Source organism: Nesoenas mayeri, assembly GCF_963082525.1.
Source record: "Nesoenas mayeri genome assembly, chromosome: 11".
Classification (NCBI taxonomy): Eukaryota; Metazoa; Chordata; class Aves; order Columbiformes; family Columbidae; genus Nesoenas; species Nesoenas mayeri.
The window spans coordinates 9513168-9534749 of NC_137563.1; the positions used below are offsets into that span (position 1 = coordinate 9513168).

A 21582-nucleotide genomic window follows, 5' to 3' on the forward strand; every position below is an offset into this window, starting at 1 on the left:
TGGGAATCCTGCAGTCAGGCTGACTGAAAAAAAAATCTTTTTATGTAAGAGGTGATGATCTCAGCACTTAAAATAAATTTTGGTCTTATTTTTTGCAGATTGGATTTCATAGTCTCCAGCTAGGTGTATGTCAGTATTGTTGAAGGCAGCCAATAGGTGGTCACAGCTTTTTCTTTTTCCCCCAGTTATTTATTCACCAGGGTTCTTCTGCAGTTTAATTTTTTCCAGCTAGATAGAATGTCCTCTGTTCTACTTTTTAACCTCCATGGATTTTATGTGGGTTCATTTTTTAATTCTTTGTTCAGGCACCCAGCGTTACTCATAGGTTGAGACTCATTCCCTAATCCATCCTGATTTAGGGGTGTATATCTCTTGGATTATTCCTCTTGTTGTTGTGTTTTGCTTGTTTACCTTGTTTTTCAGTGTTGTGGTCAGGCATTAATAGCCTCACCCTTTATGTAGAGTAAACCAAACAGGCCAGCTCTGAACTGCAGAAAGTCTGATCTTATGGGTGTGTGTTGTAGCCAAGTTGGTAAGGGGTTAATCAGCTTGGAAATAAAACATCCTAGATGTGTTTTTGTCATAGCATTGGGTATGGATTGCTGGGAAATGGATTGTTGGAATATTGGATCTCTGAATTCCCAATTATATTTTAACCCCATTAATGGTTTGTGGGAAAGTATTAAATATTTAACAAGAGGCTTATTGACTTGCTGTTTGATGCTGCCCTTTTTTGCTTGTTTCTCTGGTCTGTTTTTCCTTTAATCAGAGGAGATGAGATCCTTTGTTATCAGAGAAGTACTATGAGATTTCTTTCACATCCGATAAGGTCAAATGCAGTTACCTCAGTTTTAGGTCCAATATCTGGGAAGGCTGACAAATTTGCGTTTCTGTTCCATTTGTTAGGACTGGCCCTAACAAGTTCCTCTTGGCTTCAAATTTAAGTTGTCATAAACAATTCCGATTCCCTTGTTGACTTCCCCAACCTCTCAGTAGAATTTTCCTATGCGTGTGTCTGTGGTATGATAGCTTGTAACAGGGATCACGTAAAGAGTTCTTATTTTTACTACAAGCTAAGTTTCTGTCCTTGGATCCAGAAAACCTTCCTTTTCCTCATATAATTTGGGAAGGACAAGGCTCGTAGACTTGCCAGGTATCTTCCCACTACAGCTTAGGCTGATTGTTTTATTTTTTGTTCACCCATCCACCCCCCACCCTCGTAGGGAGCTCTGTGGGTGAGGGAGGGTGCAGTACAGAATCACCTGGTGGCACTTAAATGATATTTTTTGGTGCTTGTACTTTGCCTGACATATTCTAGTTGAGAAATCCATTACCACTCTCAGCTGTTTGATCCAAAACACAGGAAGACAACTGTTAGGTATGAAACTGCTCCCCTATGTAAAATATTTAGAGGCTAAGAGGGATGAGCGTGTTGGCAAGGTAAGGGGCATGTAGTGCACTTGGTTCCCCTCCCTGGGATTCTGTGCTAATTTCTCCAGCTTTTGAATGTTGTTTGCTAACTAAAGACCTCCAGATGTCCCATGACTAGCATGTCACAGAAGGTGAGGGTCTGTAGAAAATGTGTGTCAACAGATAATGCGTTCTGCAAGGAATCCTTGAAGGATGCTGCATTGAAGAACGATATCAAGGATACTTTGGGTTGGTCATCTGGGCTTCTCCATAACATTACTTTCGTTTGTTTGTTTTCTAAACATTTTTAAATATCTTGTGTCTTTCTAGTTGTGGTTCTCCCATCCAAGTTTCAGAGGTGAAATTGCTCTCTTTTTCATCGGGCCAGTTAACTGTGTTCCTGCCAGCAGAGGTGAAATCCATCGGGACAGAAACAGATCGCGTGCTGCCTTTGCAAGAATTGGCCATGAGGACCCTCTATAACACCTACTGCAGGTTTTTAAAAGGTATGACATTTCTGCATTCTTCACATTACAGCGTGGAAGTGCTTTTCTGGCAGTGATAGGAACATTTCAAATTGCTGGGCAAGGATTTATATTTTAAAAGATTTGTTTAGTCAAATTAGGTTTTAAATGCTGTATTAGAGCAAAAATGTCCAGTATCTAAGAACAGAGATCCAAAAACTATTTCTAAGGTCGAGTGGTGTTTACAAATGGTTTCTTTCTTGAGGACTGTATAAAGAAGGATGCTTTTTGCAGGAGAAACTATTTAATGGAAATAGATGAGAATTACAGTTCCTGAGGCAAGATTAGATGCGTCAGCCACCAATGCAACTTCTTGCCAGGCTGCACACTCCTAAGCTGGCAGACTTGTTACACATAAGGCAGAAGAAATGCGAGCAGCCTTGGCCATGTCAGTACAACGCGACAGCTGAGCTGGTTTAGTTCTGTCCCAGTTCAGACTCTTTGCTCATCTGGTTGTGCATCGTGGGATCACATGACTTAGCAATATTTGATAATAACCTGCAGATTCAGATTTTTGTCAGATTTGAATGTATGGTGACTCCGCCCTGTTCACAGCATCTTTGGAATTTGTCAGCTTTGGAGGTGTGGTAGAAAGCAGAAGGGCAGAGTTACAATGCGGAAGATCGGAGGGTTGTAAGGGGTCACTTGTACCATGGCCACTGGAGGAAATCGTAACTGCTCACCTATCGCTTTGCCAGAAAAAGTGTATGAGAAGGTCTGCAGCAAATACACGGAAGGGAAGAAGCTTCATGTTGAGGGGCGAGTGAACAAACAAGTCTGTGTTCATGGGAAATGGCGCTGCTTTGTGGAGAACATGTTCCCTCTCGTAGACAACGTATTAATTGACCAGTTTGCAGTTGTGTATTTCTGTGTATCAGGAGAGGAGAAGCTTTTAGTTGTTTGCTATGAGGATATCAGCTGCACCAAACCTGTACAATGACAGTTGCTGTTTCATTTTCTTTTGCAAATTCTAGTCTTTGAAAAGGAGTTTGAGAACATCAGGTACAAGATCTCCTAAATCAGTAACTGCTTTTCTCACCCTATTGTGATTTGCACAATAATTTCTGGAATATGACTGTGAATGTGGTTCTTGAAGATGCTGAAGTTTGGTTTAGGAATAGCAAGTTAACACTGCAAAATCAGTGTAAGAAATGGTTTGTAGATGGCTTATACAAGGCCTTGAGGATGATATCTGTTTGCAGCCAAGGTGTGGAACCTTAAAAGGGTAGTGAAACTTTTTTTTTAATGATCTTTTGCGTTTCAGTTTTCTACACTGTATTTTGTAGTCTTTTTGGATATTTATATACAAACACACATATATACCTTATTAAAGACTGTGCATCACCACTGGCGACACCCACGTTTCACTGAGGGAGGAGTAATGCAGAGTTCAGGCAGGTGTTAGATAATGGGTGTTGGGGAAGCAGGTGGCACAGGTGATTAAAGTAGCAGATTCGATCTGTCACTGCCTAAATGTGCAGTTTCAAGGGTGCTGTTAAATACTTAGCTCCTCCTAGGTCAGTATGACAGAAGTGACGGGACTACTTTTCCTCAGTCTTTGCTTGGGTACAGAATGTGACCTTTTCTTTCTGACGCAAATGTACTATTAGTCACGTTTGTCGTCTCAGTTGAGGCTGTTGCGGTACATTGTGTATAGGGTTAAACGGTACAGTGTTTGAATGCTGAAACTGGTGTGATATCACAAAACTGATTTATCAGGTACTGTGTCTTGTCTTGATTACTCAGCACCTAAACTCATTCACCTGTCTTGGCTGTCTCTCAGTTTCTAGATGGAGATTAGCATCTTGGTTTTAATTTCTAAACCAGAATGTGGCTGGGGCAAAGGCTGATCAAATGATTGCTCTTTTACATGAAATGACCCCTTTTGGTGAAAATGAAGGCATTTTGTAAACTGTGGGGGCACACTGAAGAGATGGTGAATGTACTGATCTTTTTAGAGTGGTCTCTTTGGTTGGACCTGTGAGAATTATGCTCGGCTGGATTGTACATCGAGTAATTCAGAATACTTCAGATCCCTTTTTGCTGATGGTGGAGTTTGGGCTTTTTAGTGAGTTTAGCTATCCTGCTGAGTTGGTTGCTGAATTATGTTGGTAAAATAATACTGATATCCTTTTCAGAATTTTAATTATCATTACTAATTATTTTAACTACCAGTTATTAATTACTAAACACCTGTCTTGTTCATCTTTGTGTCTGACAATGCTTTATGATCTATTAATGGCTTTTATTATTTGCTTGAGCCATAATATTTTTACCTGGATATTTGGGACCAGTTAATCTTATGCCTGCAGATGCTAAAATTGTACATTTAACTTCAACTTTTTGAACTTACACATGGAAAGCACCATGTACTTCACTCTAATTGTGGTAACTTGTGTTATGTTGCTGTTCTTTTGACAAAATCTTAAGAATGTGAGACAGCTTATTTTCTGAATTGTTCATGGATCGTGCTTGTTGTGCTTGACTTTATCATGCAGTTGTTTTGTTACGAACCTTTTTTGTTTCTTTTCTTCTCTAGATTTGAACTTTCTGACTCCAATCTCACTACCCAAAAGCCTCTTGGAATTGCTGCACTGTCCCTTGGGACACTGCCACCGCTGCAGCCAGCCCATGTTTACCATTGTCTACCCAAAGCTCTTTCCCTTGAGGGAAACTCCAATGGCAGGATTGCATCAAGGGTAATTATACAGGAAATTACACTGGGGTTTCATTTAGGAAGAAAAACACCTTATGGAACAAAGCATAATTCTTAAGGATTTTTTTTTTAAACTTAGCAGCCTTTCAAATCTAAAGCCCCTGTCATATGATTGCATATGAAAGTTGACAAATCTTTTCTTTTACATACATGTGTATTTATTAATACAAGACAAGCAGCATACTGCTGTTAGGCGGTTTAACACAGGCTATCACACTTGCCTCTTTCAGACCGCTGTGTGATAGTGGAGGGTTTCAAAACGATGGGCTTGACTTGGCTGTGGTGGCACAACACATGCACGGCACTTCTGTGCCTTGGGAAGGAAATACTGCCTAACACCCAGTATTTCCCCTGATGATCTCAACCCCGAGTTCAGGAGGATGCCACCGCCAAATAGAAGTGCTGTAGGATTAAAGGCAGAAAAAAAAAAACTCTAAAGCCAGAGCTTAATGAAAATGTTCTGTGGTAAAATACTCTTGTTTTTCTTTCCATGCCAATTAACTTGAGATACGCTCTGGAAACATTCCTACCTTGTAACATACGTTTCATAGCAATACATCTCTTTAAACAGTTGTGTGTCCACAGGATTCACAAGTCAAGCACGTTACAGTCATAGAAGGGACTCAAAACTGGGAGGTGGTTCAGGGAATATTGCCCTCATGTAGATAAAGATTTAAAATACCTTTAAGGTGAGCACTAATCATTTTTCAGTGATTCTTTGCCTAACCCCTATGAATCTGTAGCCTGCCATGAGCTATAACATCAACAAATACACTTTCTGCAGTGGAAGAATATAATCAGAGAAATTTCAGCTGGTTCTACTAGGACAAAAGTACAGTACTGTTTGTAACTAACAGAGAAAGTTTATGGAAAAGTAATTTGCAGTTAAGTAAATCCAATGCTCAGGTGCTTTTTAGAGAATTCATATCAAGCCATTAGTTGCAAAGCATCTGCTTAAAGGTGGGGAGCAGAAAAGTGCTCTAAAACGCAATGTTTCAAAAATTACTTGTTGGTATATATAATGCACAAGGATGCTACTTAGTTCTTGTCCTGCTGAAACCCTCGATTTGACAGCTAACTTCTGTAAGAATAAGAAACTGTGTTTCAATAGATAGATCTTAAAAAAAAAAAAAAGAGACTAATTGGTGATTCAGGTTGATGGTTCCTATTTTCACAGCTGTATCACAGGTTATTTTGCTGTGAGTTTGTGACATAAGAGGTATCTGATTTGTAAGCAATTCAGCTTTATGAAATGAAAACAACTTAGGTATGTAAAATCAGGACAGGAGCCAGAACACTGCATAAATGTTATATTGGAAAAGACATCTTTCTTAGAAAGATCTGGTTGTGGTGATTGCATACTTCAACTTGCTATTCTGTTACACTTCAGTCATATGTTGAAATTCAATGGATTTCATGTTGAGTGAAATAAATTACTTTCACATTACAGTCATTATATTCAGGGCAGCATAAGATGTTATAATCATGGTAGAAAGAATTTCATTCAAGCCTTTAGCTCCATTAGAATGGTATCATTTTCTAAGCAAGTGTTGCAAAACTACTTGGTGGTCACTAAATCCTTATATTATCCAAAATAACCCAACAATGGGAGAGTTTGGACTAGAGGCCTCTACTTTCTAATTAATTGCTAAGCATTGCTCATTGTAGAATGCTATGAGATGACAGACACATCAGGAGACAGCTTTGGGAATTATTAAAGTTATGACTCAACAAAAGCATATCTGAAGGGTATTTTGGAAGAACAGTATATTAACGTTCTAAAATATATTGATGGAAACTATTTATTTCTGCATGGTTTTCACTTATTTAAAAAGTGATTATCATTCCCTCGCTTCGACAAGAATGTACTGCAAAATGTTCTGCAAAATGCCATGATGAATACAGTCTTAAGTAGCTGACATTTGATGCAAATCCAGAGAAAATGAGATCTGAGCAGAGTAGCCCATCATCCTTATCTCTGTAGCTTGTGCACTTGACGTTGTAAGATTATGTGGAATTGTAGAGGTGTGATAGCTGGTTTAGAGAGATGTGAAGGACAGGGTTTCTGTTCTAAAGAGCTTACAGTGACCATGAAAACACACAGAGTAGGGATCCTGAACATTTGAACAGCGCTGATTAGCACATGCCACATCCACGCCAATTACTTCTGTCTGCATTTCCTTATCATGTGCTGTATCCTCTTATAGGAAAGGATATTTCAGTGTTGAACTGGATTTCTGTATCAGAAAAAGCGGAGATGACATGAGTCCTGGGTAAAGTGGGATTTCTCAGTTAGTAGAAACCAGATCTTAGGATTTTTAAAGCAGGTATCTAGGTCCCTGCCGGGATGGGGGCAGGAGGAGGGTCAATGTGAGCGCAGCCAGGACAGTGTCACACTTTCAAGTTACCCCCCCCGCTGTAGTACCAGGCACAAAGCGACAGCCCTGCAGGTCAATCGGCCCTTCTGAAGATCTGGGCCCAGCTCGTTCACTCAGCTGAGCCAAAGGAGGTCACTGGACTTCAGTCATTTCATGCGTACAAACAGTAATTTAAGAAACACATGAGCAAAGCTGGAGCAAAGAGTTGCCCAGCTATTTTCCTTTTAGCTGTTAAACCTACTGGCTATAACACCCAGCCACACCCTCCACAGAAAGAAAAACCACATGCTGCTGCTTTAAACCTAATACATAAGAAACCAGGAAGGTTTTTGAGAACCCCTGCAATGTTTCCCTGTCTTTGTATCAGGCACTGATTATAGAGCAAGTGAACCTGCTTTTTCTAAAGTGTCCAGATCGCCTAATCCTGTATTTTACAAATCAGCACATTGTCTGCTGTGGAATGGGGCCAGGAGCTTTAATCTTTACTGACAACTGTTTCCCCCCCCCCCCTTTATTTTTTCTTTTCTAGGAGGACAACTGTTAGTTTTGTGGCATACTGCTGCTCCACCCAGTGTCTGCAGACTTTTGACCTACTGAGTTGATAAACATGTAAAACTACTCAGGAGTGCTGCCAGTTTAAAGCTGCATTAGACGTCGTATCCCATTGGTACTGGAACTCTGTGTGTGCGCGTGTGCCAAGGCAGAAGTGCCCAGTTGGGAACAGTAAGAGGCACTTAAATCCTGCCCTATCAGGTTTGGATGAACTGGAGAAACTTTTCGGAAGTGTAAATACCGAGCCTTTAAAAGTATTAACTTCTCTCTCCTCCAAGACAGCGTACAAACCAAACAAATTCACAAGCTCTGACTTCAGGATTTCCAGTATTTTTCAAATGCGGCTGTCTTCACGTTGACCCATTGCATCACTTGAGGCTGTTTTCATTCTTTTAATGGGGGGGGGGTGGAAAAAGTCCAGTTATGACAAACCGGTTTTCATTTGTTCCCCCTCATAACCCCTACAGCAGGGTTCAGGTGTATAGATCTGAGCCTACAGAAACATTTGATGGATCCCAGTGACTTTCCCATAGAATTTAGCTTTATTTTCTCCCTCACATCTGAGTATTTTCCCCAGTGGAGTTATCCCAGTTGTATACCAGGTCTTTGACAGTTAACTGTGCTTTAAATCCACATATTAAAAGCAGATCTTTCTTTCTGGTGTCATTAGAAGCACCACAGATTTATTTGGAGTAACTAAGTTATGATTGGAGACTAAGGATTCTGTTTTGGTAGGGGAGGCCGGTACTGCTGTCTGCACTGAGTGCTCTCACTCCAGCATGTTTGGGAGTGTGCTATCTTTATTTCATTGCTTGAGTTTTTTATTTTTAAAAACACTTCCCCTTTTGCTTCTTTCAGTTCTTCAGGAAGAAAATGAATTTAAGGACAAATTTCACTTGGGGGAAAAAAAAAGCTAGGAATATGATTGTAATATTTATCTATATTTATTATATTTTTACAATTGCAGACTGTAGATCTGCAGAGAGTTGGTTTTCACCTTTTTCTATATTCAGCATTTGGCTGACTTGTGATAGTGTGTCAGTGGAGTGTGTTAACCTCAGAGATGGCTGGAAATCCGGGGCGGGGAGGTATGTGCATCTCCGTGCATAGGTAAATATGCATATATTGTTATCTTCACAAAGGGCTGTAAGATTTGTTTTCATATATTAATGGCAGATGTAGCGCAAATTTCCACTATCGTATTTTTAGGAGTCCTTTTTTGTTAGATCTTGTTCATTTTAAATAAAGGACAATGGGTGGGGAAAAAAAGGGCCCAAAATGTCTGCATCACTTAAAATTTCAATTTTACCCTGAAACAATTTGTACAAAATTATCCCCTCTTGACTTGTTTTGGAATATACCATTTTTAAAATACAATCCATTCTTTTCTTTTTTACTTTCTATTTCTTAGATATAAACTACTTGTTGATTTGGCACAGTATGCTGCTCTGTGCAGTAGGTACTTAAAAGCTGAAATAGGAATGAATGAATGAGTTTGTTATAAAAATGGCAAGATAAAGAGACTTATTTGGTAGTGCATTAGCATATGTTGTGGTGAAGTGTACATACTTGGAAAGGAGGAGGCACTAAAACATTTTCCTTTTGCCAAAGAAGCATTTGTCCTTGCTGCAGGCTTCCTGGCATCTCTTCAATAAATAGAGTATCTTAAGAGCTTAAGAGAGGTCCAAAAAGGCAGGTTTTGAGAGCAGAATTTTTAGGTTGTGCATGTCACTTGTAAAAGCTTTGCTGGTTTTATTGGGTTGGTTTTAGAGAGTTGAATTAGCATTAAGAAATGTAAAACTAATTGTTCAGGAATGCAAGTATCATCCACTGTTTAAGAATTGTGAAACCTTCTAAAATAAATCCCATTTATTAAATCCGCCTTGCAGTAGGGGAAAGAGCCATGTCCGAGCAGACTTCGGACTATTGGATTTCTGACTCTGTCATTCCACGGATTGGTTTCCATATCGATATCCCCACCAGGCCTTCCCACCCAGCGGGATTTACCGCTGAAGCACCAAAATGAATCTTCAGCTTTTTCCGTTTTGTTCGGTACTGCACAGCTGAGATGTAAATTGCCCATGTACAATTATACCTGTTTCAGAAATGTACACGTGTAGTACAGAATCTGTTTTTTTAATGGATAAGGCAACTATGATAGTGTTACAAATAGTGTTTTTTGATACAATACTCTGATCAGGAGTTTTCAGTATTATTTTTGCTGTGGCTTCCTCTGTTGTCTTTAAAGGAGATGTTTTGTTGAAAGTTTTTGTCCTTTTTTTTAGCAACTTACAGACTTCGAAGCACAGATTATTTCTAAATTCAATCTATAAAGGTTATTTTGGAGCTAAATCTCTTCATCAGCTAAAAGGCATTGACATTTGTTTTGTTAGGAGTCAGATGGTAAGAATGGAGCTTGATCTTTTTAATTACTACTATTTAAGTTTTATTTTCTTTTTTCATCCTATAATTGAATTATTTTTTTATTGAGTTCATACCAGTCTCTTTATTATTGTCTACAAGTGCAGTTCAGAAATTTAGTCTGTTCTATAAGCAGGATGAATCTTAACTAACATTTTAATAGATGATATTTCAAGAATGGAATGTTTAATGAATAAGTGGCTTAAATACGCAATGAAGCTGAAATGTCATACGCTATTTTTATAAAACAAGGAAGAGGAAAGCCAATATATAGACTGAAAATGCAGCTTAAATTCATGTTTCTCTGATTTTTGATTTTTTTTTTTTAATAGAAACAGTGTTTGTATTCATCTTTATCTTTGGTTGATATTGTTCTATTATAGATTAAAATAAATCCATTCTCACTTGTCCAAATTTTTCTAAAGTTGTTCTACTGTAAGAGTATTTCGTAAGTAGCTGACATGACGAGAGCCAGCTCTGCAGGCTGCAGAGGGGAGAGGGACCTTCTTGCTGATTGAACTGTGCATCACTTGTTTTTCACTACGAGGTGTTGCGATACTTGGACTTCTCTTTAATGCATATATTTCTAGGTGATTTTTGATTGCTTGCTCTTGTTCATCAGGTTAGTTCACCCTGAGTTAAAATTTTCCTTGTACTGCAAAAGAGTCTGGTTCCAACAGTTGAAAAAAATTACCATTTTAAAAGGGGTTTTGATCGTAAAAAGAGATCTTAACTCTTTGCTTTTTCTAGGTGGTATAAAGAGAGAGGTACAGGAGAGAAATGAAGGAAAGTAAGTCTTCAACCCATTGATGTCGCTATCATTTTTTTTCCGAGTAAATATTAACTTCTGATGCAATTAGGGAGCACAGCATAACTTTTGTTTATGTTGTGATAACAAGCACCATATTAATAAAATTGGGACCCTGCTGCTTATAGAAATAGCTTTTTGTTCTGCCACAAAGGAACCAGAGGAATCTCTGGCCTTGTTTAAAAATCCTGTGTGAGAGGTTTTACCACGGCCACTGTTAGGTTTGGAACACTTCTTGGGAGCCTTCCTGTGACTCCCCGGGAGGATCAGAAATACAAATGTCCTTTCCTGTGTGAAGAACAAGGTCTAATATCAAGAAGTTCATATTGTTCTGGTTTGGCCTGATCGTTCTCTTGGGCTCTTACTGAAGTTCATGACAAACCTTCTGTTTACTTCGTTGTGGTGAGGTTAAGATCTTTCACTGAGCAGAGCGGAGCTGTTCATTGCCAAGTTGGCCTCAATTCTTATATATCAAATTCTGCTGAATCCCTTTTTCTGGCACGAAGGGAGGATGAGACTGTGGTGACATCCGTGTGGCGGCAGCGTGTCAGGTTCTACTGACATCTTGGCCGAGCTGACAACTGGAGGATGACAAACCTTTCACCAGAGAGGATGACTTTTCTGTGGAGGCCACTGCAGCCCCATCAGAGCACCACTGATAACAGAAGAACTTTGGCTTGATGTCAGTGGAGGTTGGATCAAGTTTTAACTGATGAGAGAGAAGAATGTGTTCTACCTTTTTTGTATTTCTTGCAAAAACTGCAACAATGATGTTGAAGTCCATGCCTGCTGCTAGGCAGCCTTTCTATCTGCAGCTGAATTTACGTAATTCCAAGATATAACTATCTTTGCCTCTTACCTCCCTCTTAATACTACTCACGTTGTTGCAAAATGTTGTAGTTAACTTGAGGTGGAAGAGGCTGAGTAAATTGAATCCAGAGTTTTTATTGCTTTTTGTATTACAGACCTATTTTGTAAGAGACCAAAGGTCTGGTGGAAAGAAATAGCAAGGTTCATGTGAAGTCTTCATTACTTTTGCTTTTATGTGCCCTTCTTTGGATTACAACTTGAACTTTGATTACAATTAAGTTTGTTCTATGTCTGTTGAACGCAAACGTGTATTGCTTTTTTGCTCTGTATTAACCAAATGTCACTTGGTGTGAAGGTGAGCTTGCTAGATGTTTTATTTAAAGTTAGTGGTGCAATTTATTGTATGTGCTTGTTAATAAACTATATTTTTTGATAGAATTACACTTCATTAAAGTTAACTAAATTCTTACTCCTGGGGCTATTAAGCTATGTTAAAATGTAGCGTTTCATTTATATTTCAGTTCATTTGCGTAGCAAATAGCTATTAATATGTCTCTTGTCCCAAGGCTGAAGAGGTGGGGTGAAGACACTTCTTAAAACACCACCAAGCCAAACCCAGTTTACTTAATCCCTTTGTCTCAGACAGTGTAGTTCACCAGAGATTGCACAACAGGAACCAAACCCGTATGGAAACGTTGCTTTAGACCCTTCTATGGATTGATCAAAAGAAAAGCAGCTTTCAGTAGGGCTGTCTTATGTGCCACCCTGATAGTCCCTAGATGTGGCTGTGGTTCATGTATTATTTACTAAGCAGCATTCAGCAGCTTTTTCCCCTGATCTAACAGATACCATAGGAACAAGGCTGCCAAAAATAAGTAGTAATTAAGCATCTGTTTTTCCAGTTATTTCACTCCTTACTGTGCAGCATTTTGCTTCAGTCAAAGCTGCTGCTCTCTTCTGATGAGTTCTTTGAGTTGAATTATTGTATGTGTTTTGGGTGAATATGAGCATTCTTAAATGAGATCTGCGTTGGCCAAGGTGACTCTGAACATCAGTTACAATGGGTGCCTTGAAGGGTTTAGACATCGTTCAGGCTTCCCTGGTGCTTATTTGCTAGTGAGTTTACAATGACTCGCCTTTTTAGGGCTGTACAAATGATAACATAAATTTTCCTACCCTTGCAGCATCGGTAACCTCGGTTTTCGAGCAGCAGGAGGAGGTTGCGAGTCCCTCAATAACTGAGATGGAGGGGGAGAACAACCCTTCACCTGTAACTTTTACCAACCGCTGCTGTGTCCCGTATGAATTAGAAAGAAACAAATGGGAAGAGCTTAACATCCTTTTCCTTTGCAATTAAAAGTACTTGGCATAAATGCAAGCGAAGTGGAAACTTCACGGACTGAATAATGCTATTGTGTGCAGGAAATGAGAGGAGCTGAGATCTCGCTTGGAAAGGCACTGGATGTTTTGTGACTTCTAAGCCAAGATTTAGGGCTGTTCTATGTGCTGACATTTTGGGAACTTGAGAGCCAAATTGAACTACTGCATCTGTATCTTCAAACTTCAGTGATCACTTAGTATTACAATAGATCCCTCTCTATTCCACACTGAAGAATCTTACCAGTATTCCCCTTAGGTGGCTCAAGGAGCCTGTGAGTGGCCATTTATAGTGATCTGATCTCTGCTACTTCACCAAGGAAGAGAGAGCAAGAGATAACCAAATGCTTTCTCTGTCTTTTGACATTTTAAATAATTTTTTCAGCACCCATTATGCTGTTCAGACATCCCCTGCGCCCAGGCAAAAGACCTTGACACATCTGTGAGAAATCTTGAGTCTCAAGAACTAAAGCAGTTCTGTTGTTGGAGGTGCTGAAGTGATTTGACTTTCTGATGATGCCTTCCAAGTGGCAATCAAGAGCTCATTTCTCAAGTACCCTGATGCTCTTCTGTATGTTCGTGAGGAATGTAAATATTGACTGGCTCTTTCTGTCCAAGTAAGCTGTCAGTCATGGATGGCTGTTCTGTTGCTAAATACAACTACAACCGTGGTATAAGGACCGGGGCCTTGAAGGTGTTCTGCTGTCATTGTCTGTGAACCTCATGAAGTTACAAGGCTTAACTTTTTTTTTCTTCAGATCAATTGAGAAAGCTTTCGTGTAATGTAAAATGTGATGCTGAGTTTGTGTATTGATTGGTGCTACGAATGTGCTCTAAGTGCACTTCTGTAACAGCGAATCAAGCTATTCTGGTAAGAAAGCAAAAAATGCATTGTTAAATTCCAGTTTGGTGCAACTAAGGTCCACTGGAAGACTAGTGTTTTGTTTAAGAATGAGAAACCGCTCCGGTACGTAATCTATGGTAAAATAGAGATATGGTCTGAAGATAACTGGCGACGTTGCCTAGATCTTACAAAAAATATGTTTAAAAAGAAAATCAGTGTTCCTTCTAGGAGCAAGTATTAACTAACGGTGACATTGAATATGCCCCGTTCTGCTTTTTTTGATCCACTTTCTGGCTCCCAGAATTCTGCACTTGTAGCTATTATGTCAATATTATTATATTTCCTTTATACTTTAGACTTTTAACCATTGATTTTTATTGTTAAAGCAATTAGAAGAATCAAGCTTAATATTTTTGGGTCAATTTGTGATAACTCTGATTGCTTCACTGGCACTGAAGTTCTGAAACAGCCTGAGCATAGACTTGAATTTGGCTGCTTTTTCTTTTGCCCAGTTTCTGTTGGCTCTCTAATTTCATTTTACAAAAAGCCAAATCAATGTAGATTATATAGAAAGAGGAGAATTACCAAGAAAAACAGCTTTAACTTTCTTCAGAAAGCCGATCTTGGAATAGGGCTGGCAAGTTCTCCAAATGAATTCTAGGTAAGTGCTCCTTTCAGAGTAGGATGAAAAGCAGTGAGTTGTCCAGGCAGCAGAGAACCCCATGTCTGAAAGGACCAGGATTCATTAGTCTGTATAGTCACACCTTACTGCTCTGTATCTTTGTTTCTGTAAAAAACTGAGTAATTGCCAGGATGGGGAGTTAGTTTGTATCTTACCTCTTTGTAGAATTAAGATTGATTTTTATACTTCTATTGATACGCTCATTAGTTTTGCAGTTTAATACCTCTTTTGTTTCTCCTCCTGTATAGTTGCAAATAACAGCCCTTCTTTCCTTTCTCAGTGCTCACTCCTGGCTAGAAAATGTTGCTGTGTTCTCTGCTCAGTGCACAAACTCATGCTGTGGTCCCACTGTCACTAACGTGAAAGCATCACCTGTGCGTTACCTGCACAGTGACACAGGTTTGTTCTTCAGCAGGCAAAAACACCTAGTCATGTTTCTGTAAAATTATCCAGATCACAAATATGCATTCTGTTCCTGGCTGCAGATAAATAAATTAATGGATTCCTTTATATTAAATCAGTACTTCATATCAGATTTGTAGATCTAGTGGTATCTAATCCTGGCTCTAAAGCCAGGATGTTATGAAACATGGGGGCTTGAATTTCTCCGGTAGCTGTATCTAAACTGTAGCCAAACTTCTATCTGATTCCTATAAGGATACTTGGAAGCAGGTTTGAATTGAAAACCTCTTTTTAATTATCTCTTTTTTCCCTCCTCCCTCAAGGAAGCTCAAACGGTGCAGAACTGGTCCCCACCAGACAGACGGTTCTTTCCAGGTCAGTGCTGAGCCCGTTCCCTCCCAGCTCCCGCTGTCTGACACCCCTGCCCCGCTCGCTGCTCTCTGGCCCCAAGCTGCAAAGATGAAAAATATTGATTCCAGTCTGTCTCATTGAAATATTATCGTGAGGTGTTCACAGACATGCTTGGACTAGTCCTTACTTACAGGAACATTTATCCAGAGGGATCTAGTGTGTTTTGTAGCAAGAAGCTGCAAGAGAGAGAATGAATTTACTGTATTCATTTACAGTCAGTAGCCTGAGACCTTGCTGTGGCTTTAGCTATTCTTGATTAATTTCATATGTGAATGCTCCTATTCCAGAATAAAAGTGCCTTGTTATGAAAGAATTTAATTCCTTTAATTGAATTTGGGAATAAGCACATCCACACACCTGGTGTTTAAATCAGAGACAGCTATTTCTCTATGAATTTACACCCTGCTCTCTTCTGGATAAGATCTCACATGTATTATAGCTAAATCCTTGTATTCATTTAACAAGACCTGATTTATTGTTTAAATTCTTTCTTTTGGGAAGTGTGTGGTTGGAAAATAAAAATTCTGCTTCCAAGGATAAGATTGGGGAGGGGGGAGAGTATAAAAATTCTGAAAACAATTGGTTTGGAAACACTGCATTGGAAAACAGTTATATGTCAGATCTTATTCTACTGATTTATTCAGAAACATCTGTCTTTTGACACTTCAAAACCAGTTTATTTTGATATAATATTTCAAATTGAGAAATACAGCTTTCAAACATGGCTTTGAATTGTTTAAGGTTTTTTTTGCGGTGAAAATGTCTTCTGTGTCTCCACCATCACATTTTCTGATGCAAACCCACGACTGGCAGGAATGCTTTGGGCTGCCTTCGCTGTGCCCGGGTGTCGAGGTAAGAAGCTGTGCTCAGAATTCACTCTTACACAGCCCTCCTGGCTGGAGGTGGTTTGAGGTCCCTTGACACAACCTGAGGCTGCTGCAGGGTCTCAGCAACTGCTGTCACCTCCATGTCCCTTGGGACTGGTGAGAGAGGAACCAATGAGGGGATATTCTCTCTGACCCATCCTCTGATTCTGATTCTGAAAAGCACAGTCCTTGGTTCTGCAGAGCAGCCTGGTGGGGACAGTAATGTGTTCCCCCTTGTTTTCTGTTTTCCAGTGTGAGTTGCTGCTCTGTTGCGGTGGTTTCATTTAAAGCTTACTGCTTTTTAGCTGCGTGGATCTGGCTCAGAGGGTTCTTGCTGTCAAAGAAAGGTTGGGCACTTCCATCGTGCAGCATGAATGCGTAAGCACAGGGAAGAGCTTTCCTGAAGATGCATTACTAAGCTCTTTAAGATTTAATACACTCTTGAAGTTCAAACCAGTGTAAGGGAAGGCTTAAGCAGCTTAATGGGTTAAAATGATCCATGACTGTGTCCTTCAGACAGTTTAAAGACCCTGTGGCAACCCAGCGGGCCACCTGTTCCTCTCCCAGACAAACAGGTTACCCTCCTGACCTTTATTCTGCCACCCTTCAGTTTTGCCTGGCCCGGCTCCACGTGTGGAGTGATTGTTCTGAAGTTTGTCATTGTTTAAAATGCCACTTGCCAGAGTTTAATGTGCACAGCTGCAACCTGAGCCCATCGCCGTGTGTTAATAAGACTAAAACTGTTGGACTGGCACCAAAAGATCTGCTTGCACTTGGCATGTCATAAATTAACATCATTCTTACCTGCCAGGGATGATTCACTGCTGGCTCAAAGAATATTTAAACTTTAGAGGATGCCAACAAACTGGGCGGTGGTTTGACCTGCCACGTGGCCCGAGACGACTGCTTTTCCCTCGGCCTCCGCCTTCCCTCTGTTGCCATGTCGGGAAACAGAAGCTCTTTATGGCGCTATGAGAGCTCGTGTTTGTGTGCTGCCCTGGCCCTCCTGCCCCCAGCTGCCAAAGGGCTGGCCTGTTTGTGGGAAGATCCTCTCTGCCTTCCAAATTCCTAACTGGATTGTTACTGCCGGGTTTGGGAGTGGCTGTGGGGGGTTAATGCTCGAGGAGGCTGCAGCCTGTCATTGCAGCAGCTTCAGGAGTCTTTCTTCCCACAAATCCTGCCTACCCCACGCAGGCGGGCTCGTGATGGCCTCTTAGCATCCCATAAATTCCATGGTAGAGGAGCACACTTGACCAACTAACAGCCCACAGCAACTCGTGCCCATGCCAGGCAGCACAGGAGATGGAAAGGGATGTCCCACGTGGAAATGATGGAGATCGTGTTGCAGGGTTATATGCCAGAGGTTGAACGTGCTCCATGGAGCCCAGACTCTTGGGCTCCAGCATCACAGCAACTGACCAGCAGTGGGTGTTGGTCTGTCCTGAGGTGGGGACAGTGCTGCTGTCACATTTATTCACTTGCTGCATCCAGGGAACTGCGCAGTCAGAGCTGCAGTGCTGCCCTGGCAGTGGGGACAGTGCCCCTGGGCTGCTGCAGGGCAGAGGGAAGTAAGATATGAAGGGACTGGAGGTAAAGACATTTTTGCTCTTTCTCATTGAAGTCTGTGGATGGGGGAAGAAGGTGGGTATCTCCTGTGAACTGGGGAGGTATTAATATATCTCCTTAGAGAGCCCAGGCCTTTTTATAATGATTCAAGATTTGTCTCCTCACACTTTTCCCTCAAGGCTCATGTGTTCTTCATACAATAATGTGAAGGCATAATGTGCTCCTTCAGTTAAAACTGCTCCTTTGCTTTCCGTGGTGTCTGCATTGCCTATTTACCTTGGCTCATCCAAATCATTTGTTAAAACCAAGTTTGCATAAGCAGTCCTGTGTGGACTTGGGACCCTTGAAGTCTTGCTATAGACATCAGGAGGGACAGAAATGGACCCCACATCTGTCTGAGACACGTTTGAATCTGATGGAAATCCAAAGCCTTGTATGGAACAGGGTGTAACCATGATTTGGTTAGGGGTAATTACAGTAGGCAATGCCAACAGCAGGCTGCAGTCCTTTTCATGTTCCATACCACAACTGCACACAGGCTGGCAGTTTAACCCTCATGTAACTATTTCATTATAACGATATCCAATACCTTTTGTTTTCTTTTCCAGCAGGGAAAACAAAACAAAACCCACCCAACAAAACACAAATGGTCCACTATGTGGAGATCAGAAATGAGGAATCCTGGGAAGGGATCATCCTAATCAGCAGGACAGAGAGAAGACCTGACCCTGCAGCCCCAGCTCACCTAAAGACCTGATTCAGACCGCACTGTGCTCACCTCCTGCAGCGGCACCGCTGATGTATATTCAGAGCAGGAGCTGAGGTTAGATAGTGCCCAGGACAAGGACTGCAGCTCTGCTCAGCTTGCAGGCACATGGTGATTGCTGCCTAAGCTGCATAAAGGCTTGTGCTGCCTGTATTTTATTCTGCGGGTAGTGCGTGTTGTTGGGTTTTATTATTTTCTCTTTATGCAAGGCTAACATGGAGTGGAGAGCTGGTTGCTGGGCAGTGGGGACTGCAGTTGGTAATAAAGGTCTGTTTTCTCACTTTCTCTATTTTTGTCTCTGGGCAGGATGAGGCACATCAGGGGAAAATCTGACTTGAAACAGAAGCTCAATTTTAAGTTGGAGTTAGACAGTCCTGCAGAGAGAGGTTTGCTTACACCACAGCTGCCCGTCATCTCAGGGTATGCGGCTGTGACTCCTCACACAGTGGCAACCCCTGGGGTTCACTTGGGTTGTGTAAAGTATCGTACCAAATCCCAATCCCTGCGTCAGCCTGCGAAGTGGTGTTGTGATGCCTGGTGAACGATGTCTGCCTGATTGATTGTCCCCCAGCTCCCACAGGTCTTGCGACCACACTGAAAAGGTGACATGTATCCTCCTGTAATGAGGGAATGGCCTTTATCAGGCATTGGAGTCAGGATTCCTGGGCCATACAACTTTTCTACCTGTTTGGGCCACCTACAGCAATTCTATGTATCCTTTTGTCACAGAGATGTTGCTTTGTGTTTGAGAGCTGGTGGTGGTCTGTTATTTGCAAAAGGATTTTTTGCTTGCAAGGAGAGTGTTGCAATCACCAAGTGAAAACTGCTGTTTGGAAGAACGCTGGGTTTGGTACAAACCTCTGAATCTCTCCAGGTGAGTCTGTTTTCAAACAAGGTCACCGGATATCTTCACATCTGCTCGGATGAGATGAATGAGTCCAGCTGGGCTGCATTTTGTGTATGCCCTCTCTAAAATGAACTGCAGAGCTGATAAATTCTTTACTTCTCGCCCCTGCCAAGGTCTGTGAATTACAGCTTCTTTCAGAGCTCAAGCTCAAAGCGCAGACGCTGGACTGCCACAGCACCATGGCAAGTGTCAGCTGAGGGACAGGCTGTGACAAGCCTGGACATGCACTGGAGTCACTACCCAGTCTGGGAGGGGGGACAACAACCACACTGCTCCATGGACAGCACTGGGATGTTTCTGTCCTTGGCACTTCAGTTTGAGGAAAGGTACAATCAGTGCTCAGCACTGCTGGAGGTGGGAGGAAGGATTTGCCCCTTCTTAATTAGCTGGTTGGTGGATGTCGCAGCAAGAGTCTGTAGCTGATAGAACTGGATTTTGCTTTTTTGCTGGTATAAAGCAGATCAGAATCTGGTCTAGGGTGAGGGTGTTTGTGCTTTGGCAGCGGGTGTGAAAGGAGAAACTCCAGAGGGTTGGGCGGCAACACGCTAGTTCTGTTCTCTTCCGTAGATGGCCTTCCGGAGACACGCTGGGTGAGTGGAAAATGTAATGAAATTCCCAGAGCCTCCTGGTGCACTACCAAGGTATTTTTGCCAGCTTTCCAGCTCGAGATGTTGGTGCAGCTGGAGGGGCCAGCTCTGAAGATAGAGCTGATTGCGGGTTAACCCCCACCACAGCAGGAGGATTTCTGAAAGAGGTGTCGTCTTTGCCTCTGAAACAGCACACACTATAGCCACTGCTGCCTTTGGGGTAAAATGAGCTGAGTAAAGGACTCAAAGTACATCACGCTCTTTTCAAACAGCCTTTCTTTTTTGAAAGCTCATTTGTTTATTCTGGTTCGCAAACTCAGAAGTACAGACAGCAGTAAAAATGTGATGCATCCCAAATTCTAGCTGTGAGGATGGGTTTCATGACTGCTGCAGTCTGCGCAAGGTCTTTTAGATCCAAACCATGTGTGGGGCTTAGAGTATGCAAACTATTCCTGTTGTCTTAAAGATTTACCAGGGAGTGGGGCCTTAATGCGCCAGAATCTGTAAGAAAAGAGAAACCTGCACCACTGACGGTCCTGAGGGTCTTGTTTTAAGCTTCTATTGAATAGATTGATCATTGTCCTGCAGCATTTAGCGGCAGAGAAAAAAGCAGGCAGGGAGTTTAACAAGTGTCTCATATGGTTTGTGTTGTCTCTGCTCTGCTGAACCTTCCTTTCTGCTCACACAGCAGGGTTTTTCTTTGCCTCTGTTTCCTTTGTGCAGATGGTAGCAATAGGTTTCGTTTCCCCCCCAGCCGTCAAATTAACAGCCTTGGCAAGCTTTCGTTTGCTGGCTAGTTTTGGGTGGTGCTGGAGGATTGCTCCACTCAGTACATTTCCAAGACTGGCTTTTTAACCCAAGCTCTATAAAAATAAACTTTTGTTGTTGTTGTTTATTTGTTTGAGAGAAGGGACCTTGGGAAAGCAGATATAAAATTTGCTCTGACTATATTTTGTCCGCTGAAGGAGCTGGCTTTGAGTTGCATTAGAATAGCAGATTGGCTTCTTGCACAAATCTCCCACAAGCAATGGGCTGAATTGGGAAAAGCTGGTGGGCAGAGGTACTGGAAACAATCTTCTGTTGTGTTAAAGCATCTGCAGGAGGGACTAATGAAAACTCTGGCATCATATCTCCAAACTCCACAGCAAAGCTTTCCAATCCATCCAGTTGCACCGATCGGCTTCAGAATACAAGAATATCCTGAGTTTGTGAATTTGCAATGTGATTTTTCTCTTATTTTCCCCAGTCACAGTAATCCAATACAATATCAAAGAGCAATTGTAGAATGACAACCCCTCACCATTTTCCAGTGGCTCTAGTAGCAATATTCAGCTTACAGACAAATTAGTAGTCTGAACTGCTTCAGTGATACAGACGCCGATGCAAGGGAATCCTAACCAGAAACAGGTGAAGAATCACCATTTTTCTTTTACAAATGTAACAACCCAACCCAAAGCAAGACACGGGCAGAAAGTTTCATAAACCTTTACAGAAAGCCCATAGGATGGCCATAAACTGAGGCAAGCGCTCCTGAGTCCTTATGCCTTCACTATTC

The 21582-nt window shown here is 41.4% G+C and overlaps 1 protein-coding gene across 6 annotated transcripts in view; it reads left to right on the plus strand.

Moving 5' to 3' along the window:
• Nucleotides 1-18521, plus strand: part of LRRC28 (leucine rich repeat containing 28) — a 74605-nt gene extending 56084 nt beyond the window's left edge. For 5 of the 6 annotated variants that reach the window (XM_080350913.1, XM_080350912.1, XM_080350911.1 and 2 more), the window contains 3 exons: nt 1741-1916; nt 4474-4633; nt 7558-12007. In XM_080350913.1, the coding sequence (XP_080207039.1) occupies nt 1741-1916; nt 4474-4633; nt 7558-7630 (409 nt within the window). In that variant the 3' untranslated portion in view covers nt 7631-12007. Of the gene's footprint in view, nt 1-1740; nt 1917-4473; nt 4634-7557; nt 12008-14802; nt 14922-15247; nt 15300-16076; nt 16188-18375 lie in introns of those variants that run through there. The other variant, XR_013922583.1, reaches the window with a different exon arrangement.
• Nucleotides 18522-21582: the final 3061 nt, after the last annotated feature.